An 8,004-nucleotide genomic window follows, 5' to 3' on the forward strand; every position below is an offset into this window, starting at 1 on the left:
CTGGACAATGTACTTTGACGGAGCGTCAAACCAGTATGGGTATGGGATAGGGGTGTTGCTAATAGCGCCTGATGATTCCCGTATTCCTTTAGCATTCAAGCTCCGGTTCAAAGTTTCCAACAATGAAGCAGAGTATGAGGCATGTATTGCTGGCCTGGAAGCAGCCCTGGAACTAGGGGCAAGACGAGTGGACGTCATTGGGGACTCGAACCTTGTTGTGTCTCAAGCAAAAGGAGATTGGAAGGTCAAAGAGGAAAGGATGATAATCTACCACCAAACCTTGGATTTGTTAATTCCTCGGTTTGAGAAGCTAAATTTCACCCACCTCGTAAGAGAGAACAACAGGTTTGCAGATTCATTAGCAACTCTATCTTCTATGATAGACATCCCGTCCGGAGTCCGGATGCGTCCGGTTATTATCGATCAGAAGTTTGCGCCGGCATATGAGTCGATTTCCGCCATAGATGAGGTTCAAGACGGCAACCCCTGGTATTACGACATCTGGAACTTCTTGGAAAATGAGGCATATCCACCGGGGGCAAATGCCAAGGATAAGAGAGCTGTCCGAAGAATGGCTGCTCAGTTCATTATCTGCGGGGGAAATTTGTACAAAAGGGGCCATCTGGGAATGCATAAGCTCTGTGTAGAAGCTGAAGAGTCAAAACGCCTGATGGAAGCCATCCATGGGGGGGAGTGCGGTGCACACATGAATGGAGTAATGCTGGCCAGAAAGATCCTCAGACAGGGCTACTACTGGTCAACCATGGAGGAAGATTGCATTGGTTTTGTTCGGCGATGCCACAAATGTCAAATTCATGCAAATCGCATGAACATCCCACCGTCAAAACTATACAACATGACTTCGCCGTGGCCTTTTTCAGTCTGGGGAATTGATGTGATCGGAGCTGTTACCCCGAAGGGGTCAAACGGGCATGAGTTTATCCTAGTAGCGATAGATTATTTCACAAAGTGGGTCGAGGCCCAATCATACGCAGTGTTGAAGGCGTCACATGTCGCAAAGTTCATCAGGAACAATATCATCTGTCGCTACGGGGTGCCAAACGAGATAATTTCAGATAATGGTTTCCACTTCAAGAAAGAAGTGATAGATTTGTTGGAGAAATACAATGTGGCTTTCCATAAGTCATCTACATACAGGCCGCAGACCAACGGAGCAGTTGAGGCCGCCAACAAGAATATCAAGCATATACTACAGAAGATGGTGGAAACCTATCGAGATTGGCCAGACAAGCTGCCATTTGCTCTATGGGGCTACAGGACTTCAATCAGAACTTCTACTGGAGCAACTCCGTATTCATTGGTCTATGGAATGGAGGCTGTTCTACCCATTGAGATTGAGGTCCCATCATTACGAGTATTGGCTGAATGCCAGATAGCCGAGGCAGATTGGCAGCAAAGCAGATTCGAAGAACTCATGCTCTTTGATGAAAGAAGACTGAAAGCACTGTACCACATCCAAGGCTATCAACGCAGAATTGCCCGGGCTTTCAACAAGAAGGTTAAGTCCAGGAATCTGAAAGAGGGAGATTTGGTACTCAAAGACAACCGAGCTCCCATCCACGACCCAAGGGGCAAGTTCAAACCCAATTGGACTGGTCCTTATATCATCAAAGCTATCTGGTCAGGTGGGGCTGCGGTTCTGATGGATCTAGATGGCTTGGAGTTCTCACAACCGATCAATATGGACAAGTTGAAGAAATACTATCCTTGAGAGGCTCGCTAGGCCGAAAACCCGAAAGGGCGACCTAGGCAAGATTCAGAGCACAAAAAAATTAGAAAATATAAAAACTGAGCTCGCAAGGTTGAAAACCCGCAAAGGGCGGCCTTGGCAAAAGTTAGAGCGCAAAAGGAGAGTGAAAATACTCGAGCGAACCTAAGCCTGAACTACGTAAGACTTGATTCCCATCTTTGGGATACGTAGGCAGCTTCGTCTTGAAGTTCAGTCATAAACTTTTCCCCGATCAACTTTGTCCATTTCGATCATCTCAGTCATCTCTATCTATCAGCATTTACCATGATCTCCGGTACAGTGCTGTTCAAACTAGGGGCAACTTTCCGTTGCTTTGGAGTGCCGCATTGTTCTTCAAACTAGGGGCAACTTTCCAGTTGCAGGGATCTGGGGTTGTGCATTTCAGTCACAGATTTTCGGCGTGTCCAGTTCTGATTCACATCGAAAATAGTTTTGAAAAGTTTTAATAAAAGTTGACGTTGTTCAAATCAATCTTTTTACGACTTAGACCATTTTTGGATCAAAAGTGGAAAATTTTCAGTACCATAACTTTCAATTTCATTGATTTCAAAATGGAGTTCTCCTGCTCTTGCATTACAATCGAGGTTGCTTTTTAGTACAATCATAAAGAAAACTTGAAAATACTAATAAGCAATAAATTTGGGGTATAGTTGAATCAAGTATCTCTGTGTCCCCTCCCGGAGCTGGACGGAGCATCTAATGCCAAGCTAGGCCCAACTTGCGCTTCCTCTTTGAGCCAATCCACACATTCATCTGACAAAGTGTAACTGAAGGTTGAAGCAAGGACCAGAAACTCTCTAGTCCTCCATGCCGTGGCATGTCTCTGGCCGGCCAGCTCCCAGGGATGGCTGGCAATGTTGCAGTGTGTCCCCTCAGCCCTGTTTTGCTCTTCGAAGGAGAACTCCAAACATTACCATACAACAGGAGAGCCGAAGGCCTTCATTTCAGACGCGTTCCGATGCCCAGATCGTCAGAAGTACACCTTTTGTTGTTGAGCTTTTTGCTTATCGAGTTGTTGTACTTTGTTTATCGAGTTGTTTGTCGAGCGGACGTGTCTTGTGTTTTGAGTCCTTGCTCTCTGCTTAAGCAAATTTTGTTAAAGTCTTGTTTGTTTGCATTGTTGCTTTTTGCTTATCGAGTTGTAAACTTGCTAAAGATTCTGTTATATCTTAGTAAGTTGAGTTGTTTAGTTTGTTGCGTCGGTTCACTACCTGATTTGGTGATTACAATGCGCATTACCACTCAAATTCATTTTTGTGCAAAGTAATTGATGCGATATGATGCTAAAAGTTCAAAATACAAACACCCTTCCAAAAGCTATTTCATTTCATCATGCATTACAACAAATAAAGGTACAAGTTTTACAAAAATAAAACTACCTAACAATGTGCAAAGTGCTACAAACTACTAGTAAAAAGAAAAATAAAGCATGGAAATAGCAGCATCAAAATCCTCGGGAGCGGGAACGAGAAGCACGCCTAGTCCTCTTTTGCGGGACAACCTCCACACCATCGTCAGAGTCGGAGCTGTCATCCTCAGGATCCTCCTCAGCCTCGCCTCTGTTCCCCGAGCCAAAACCGGAGCCCCCCTCCTCAACAGATGTCTCGAACTGGCGGTCGGTAGCCTCCTCCTCCTCCTCCTCCTCATCAGGCTCCACCTCCACGACATGAGCCCTGCGCCTGCGGACCGGTCCTCCTCGAGCTCCTCGATAAGGCCTAGATGGCCCGGCTCCTCGGGAAGGCCGAGATGGCCCCTCCCCCTGATAAGGCCCGGATGGCCCAGCTCCCTGATAAGGCCCGGATGGCCCAGCTCCCCAATGAGGCCCAGGTGGCCTGGCCTGCGGCTGACCGGACCATGTAGGCATCTGAAAACGAGGAGTTTAAATCAAATACATCAGTCCAAATATGTACATCGGATACAGATACGAGCAAAAGCTACATGAAGTGGGTGCGTGTAAATACAGTGTACAAGTGAGGTGTGTGTCAGATGTGCTCTACACAAGTAGTCTATCAATGCAGTAGAAATCAGCATGTCATCAGAAGTATGATAAATGCCAGAAAAAACTGAAGGGTACCTGAATGCCCGCAACAGACAACTGTGCCTCCCTGCGTAGGACCATGCCCTCGAGTGTGGCCACCAGCTCAACCATCTCCTCCATGTACCCTCGCGATGGCTGCAAAAATGAGTTCATAGTCATCAGTGAACAAATGAGTATCTAAACATCTGAAATGATGAATGACGAAAGTGGAGCGTACCGGCGGTGAGTCCGGATCAATGGCATATCGATCACTGGGCATCCGAGGCTCTAGTGGAACTGGAATCGGAGAGCTAGTCCCATACTGCCACGCCATCAACTCAGTAGGCATATCTGGCCATCCCAGATGAGGATGAATCGACGGGTTCGGAGGAAACGGTCTACTCCCACCTCTAGATGCGCCAGCCCTGCTAGAAGAAGGGATGTCTGTAGCCCGAGCCTGAGCCTGATCCGAGGATGACATACCGGCAGGTCTCATCATCGGAATACGAGCCTCTGTCAATGGAGGCATCAAATATATGTGACGATAGGTGGCGTAGTCCCCCTCCGCAACATATAACAAAGCATCGCTGCCTAGCATGGCGCCGACTACCTCTGAGTAAGAGAGCCTGTCAGCGGTCCGCATACTAGCCGGAGGTACTGCGGGAACATCCTGGGAAAGATACCCCCGTACCTGGCACAGAAAGCGCTCCCCCAGGAACCAGACTCTGCCAACTGGCCCTTCGAGCAGGACCCTATACCGGGAGATGCCTGATGCTCCGGTATACTGAAGTAGGAGATCATCACCCAGAGGTGCCCAAGGCTGCCAAGTAATCTGCGGATGATAAATGTATAAACCAATCAGAAGACGAGGATATACAGAGCAAGTCAAAGATGAAAATGAAAAGGACTGAAACTTCTGAAGTACCTCTGAGTGTCGCACAGTGTCGAAGTACTGTCGCAGGCGAACCAGGGTCTCTCGAGGCCTCGCCCGGTGCGGGCCCTCAAATATCAATGAATATGGGGTCACAGGGATCCCCACCACCTCCAGCACTGGGGCTAACGATGGAAAGTATACATAAGCCCATAGCTGAGAAAAGCACCGCAGAATGTAAGTACGAAATGCTGAGAGCAAAATGCAGGCTGTAAAAGTGCGCTGTATGTGCAATGTACAAGTAATGAAGAGCAGAAATGTCAATCGAGAGGACAGAAAGTACCTCCCAGGCTCTCCAGTAGCCGCCAAGCAAATCGCCCCGCCCGCGGGAGGTCGCGCTCATGTAAAAATAAAGGGTAGCCAGGCCGGCGCCACCCCAATCATATCTATGGACCTGTGATAGGTCAACCAGAGCGCTCAACAAATATAGCCCAATGGTGTTCCCTCTGTCGGCAAACAGGGTAGTCCCGAAGAGGAACATCAGGAAGCCACGAGCATACTGCTCTGTCTCCTCAGGAGTCTCGGGCACCATCTCCGCCCGCCGGAAATGAGAGGAGAACCAAGTGTATCTGACTCTCCCTGAAACCCTATCAACAGGTGGGCGAGCCCCCAACAAATACATCCAGGCGGCCTCCCACTCGCCCATATCCTCATCGTAGGGGATGGCCCAACCTCCGACATCAAGGCCGGTCAATACAGCAAAATCAAAAGGGGTCATGGTCATGTCCCCGATGGCAGAGAAATGAAAGGAATTGGTGGTGTCCCACCATCTCTCTACCAAAGCTGCCATCAAGGTCCTCCTGGCAGGACAGCGTGACAACCCGGTGCAGAAGGGCCCAAACCCTGCCAAATCTACCAAATCCCTGACGCCCTCCGGGAGCTCAGCATGCCAATCCCGCGCCATGGTAGAACCATATCCTCGCACACTGCGGGAACCACCCTGCATTCAGAATGAATACATGTGTCAGTATAAAATGAATGGGCTGTGTGCCGATGAAATGAATGAGTTGTGTGCCAACAGAAATTTGGGCTATGTGCCAATAAAACAAATGGGCTGCGTGCCAGCAGAATGCGTGAGTTGTATGTTCAAGGTGTGATGTATAAGCTGTCAGAAAATCTATCTACCTGGGCTGCGTGTTCAGAGAATTTGAATTTTGGGCTGCGTGTTCAACTTTCAGTTAATTTGTGGGCTGCGTGTTCACTATCTACCTGGGCTGCGTGTTCAGAGAATTTGAATTTTGGGCTGCGTGTTCAACTTTCAGTTAATTTGTGGGCTGCGTGTTCACTATCTACCTGGGCTGCGTGTTCAGAGAATTTGAATTTTGGGCTGCGTGTTCAACTTTCAGTTAATTTGTGGGCTGCGTGTTCACTATCTACCTGGGCTGCGTGTTCAGAGAATTTGAATTTTGGGCTGCGTGTTCAACTTTCAGTTAATTTGTGGGCTGCGTGTTCACTATCTACCTGGGCTGCGTGTTCAGAGAATTTGAATTTTGGGCTGCGTGTTCAACTTTCAGTTAAATTGTGGGCTGCGTGTTCACTATCTACCTGGGCTGCGTGTTCAGAGAATTTGAAGTTTGGGCTGCGTGTTCAACTTCCATTTAAAATGTGGGCTGTGTGTTCACTTTCGAATTCGGGCTGTGTGTTCGACAAATCAGTGTTTGAACCGTGTGTTTCAATGTGGGCTGTGTGTTCGCAATTAATTAATGAGCCGAGTGTTCAAAAATTTCAAGTGTTGAAACTACATGTTCAAAGATGTAAGGAAAGTACTATGTCACAAGCTAATTGTTTAAACATGGCAAGGGCGCAAAATGTAAAATACAGAAGATGAGGTAAATACCTCTCGAGCCTCATGAGAGAGATGCTGCTCTGGCTCTCTGAGAAGCAGATCTGCGGGTGCTCTCTCGTCGAAACTGGTAAAATGACGAAAAACGGCACGAGGGAGGGCATGCACTGCTGGACGGTACCTCTCGGGCATGAAAGGTCGAGTCCTCGGAGGAAGAGTCATAGGATCGAAATCGTCCCCAGCGCCCAGAAAACCTCCACCGTGAGAAGAATTGCCTGCCATTTTCGAGAATCTGCAAAAGGGGAGCAAAAATGAGCAAAATAAGCAAGAATTGGAAAAAGTCAACAAAAGTCAACTCTCGGGAAATAAAAAGTCAACAAAAGTCAACCCCCGAGAAAATATTCTAAATGTTAAGATGAACTTACCTCAAGTGTTGAAAATGCAAAAAGAAGTTCCGAAACCGGAATTTAATCGCTCCAAAGTGTTTAAAACTAAGTGTTTTTACGAAAACAATTTGCGCGAGGCGTTGGAAAACGCGCGTAAAACTCAAAACTGGAGAGAAAAGTGTTGAAAGAGGCAAGGAATGAAATGGGGTTCGGCTGCCATTTATAGGCTTCAAGCCTTGGATGAAATGCATGCAAAAAGGAGGCAAAAAGATGAAAATGCCCCTGGGAAAAGGGCACGGCCGGCCGGCCTCTAAAAATAGCTGGCCAGCCATCTGCTTTTTGCAGAAATGGCCGGCCAGCCATTAGCTTTTTTGGAAAACGGTTGGACACCCCCCCTTGGGAAGATAAACGGCCGGCCATGCTCCCCACATGCTCACCTAGCTCTCTGCAAATTTTGAGGAAGATCGGAGTTCCCGGGACCTGAAAAAGTTCAAGAAAAGTACACTTCCGGTCGCGAAATTGCTCCGTCGGGACTTCGGTTTCGAGTGCTGACATGTGTCTCATCATCATTCATCGAAATCAAAGTGTATCCTTTTTGAATGAGCTGTAACCTTTCAAAGAAGCAGATCAGAGGTCGTGATCGAGTTACCTTCGCCGAAACACGCATTTCCATACTCGTTGTTTCACGACGAATGACACTCCGATTCATGCTCGTTTTGTACTTTCATGCACACGTCTTGCACTCTCATGGGCATACTCACATTGTCATGTACATTTCTTGATATTTGTGTATCTCTGTGTTTGAGCATGCGTCGTCACACATATCTCATTCTTGCATTACGATGCATCCACTCACCAGCACTGCGTGTGTCAAACTTTCGGAATCACATTGAATATATGTTGTTAGCATATTGTGCTTGTTGCAATTTCTCTCTCTTGCAGGCACGATATTGTATGTACGGTTCAATTGAGGTTGGTGCGACCAGACGAATCGCGCAGGTATCGTATCTTCTCCGTGTGAGACGTGGCGGGGATTGAATAATCCTCCGCATTCTTAACTGCATGAAATGTAGTTTTTGCTTTGCATTCTTGCTTAAAATTGTTGCATCTATTTGC

The 8,004-nt window shown here is 47.4% G+C and overlaps 1 protein-coding gene across 1 annotated transcript; it reads right to left on the reverse strand.

The window, feature by feature from the left end:
• Positions 1 to 3,084: 3,084 nt before the first annotated feature.
• Positions 3,085 to 7,597, reverse strand: LOC145812946 (uncharacterized). Its single transcript, XM_082908193.1, has 6 exons — positions 7,538 to 7,597; positions 6,684 to 6,794; positions 4,714 to 4,875; positions 4,027 to 4,620; positions 3,846 to 3,944; positions 3,085 to 3,635 (listed from the first exon to the last, which is right to left on the reverse strand). The coding sequence occupies exons 1-6, from the start codon at positions 7,595 to 7,597 to the stop codon at positions 3,216 to 3,218; spliced, it is 1,446 nt and encodes a 481-aa protein (XP_082764319.1). The 3' UTR covers positions 3,085 to 3,215.
• Positions 7,598 to 8,004: the final 407 nt, after the last annotated feature.

This window comes from Camellia sinensis, chromosome 15, assembly GCF_055761805.1.
Source record: "Camellia sinensis isolate YWXY chromosome 15, ASM5576180v1, whole genome shotgun sequence".
In the NCBI taxonomy this organism is placed as follows: Eukaryota; Viridiplantae; Streptophyta; class Magnoliopsida; order Ericales; family Theaceae; genus Camellia; species Camellia sinensis.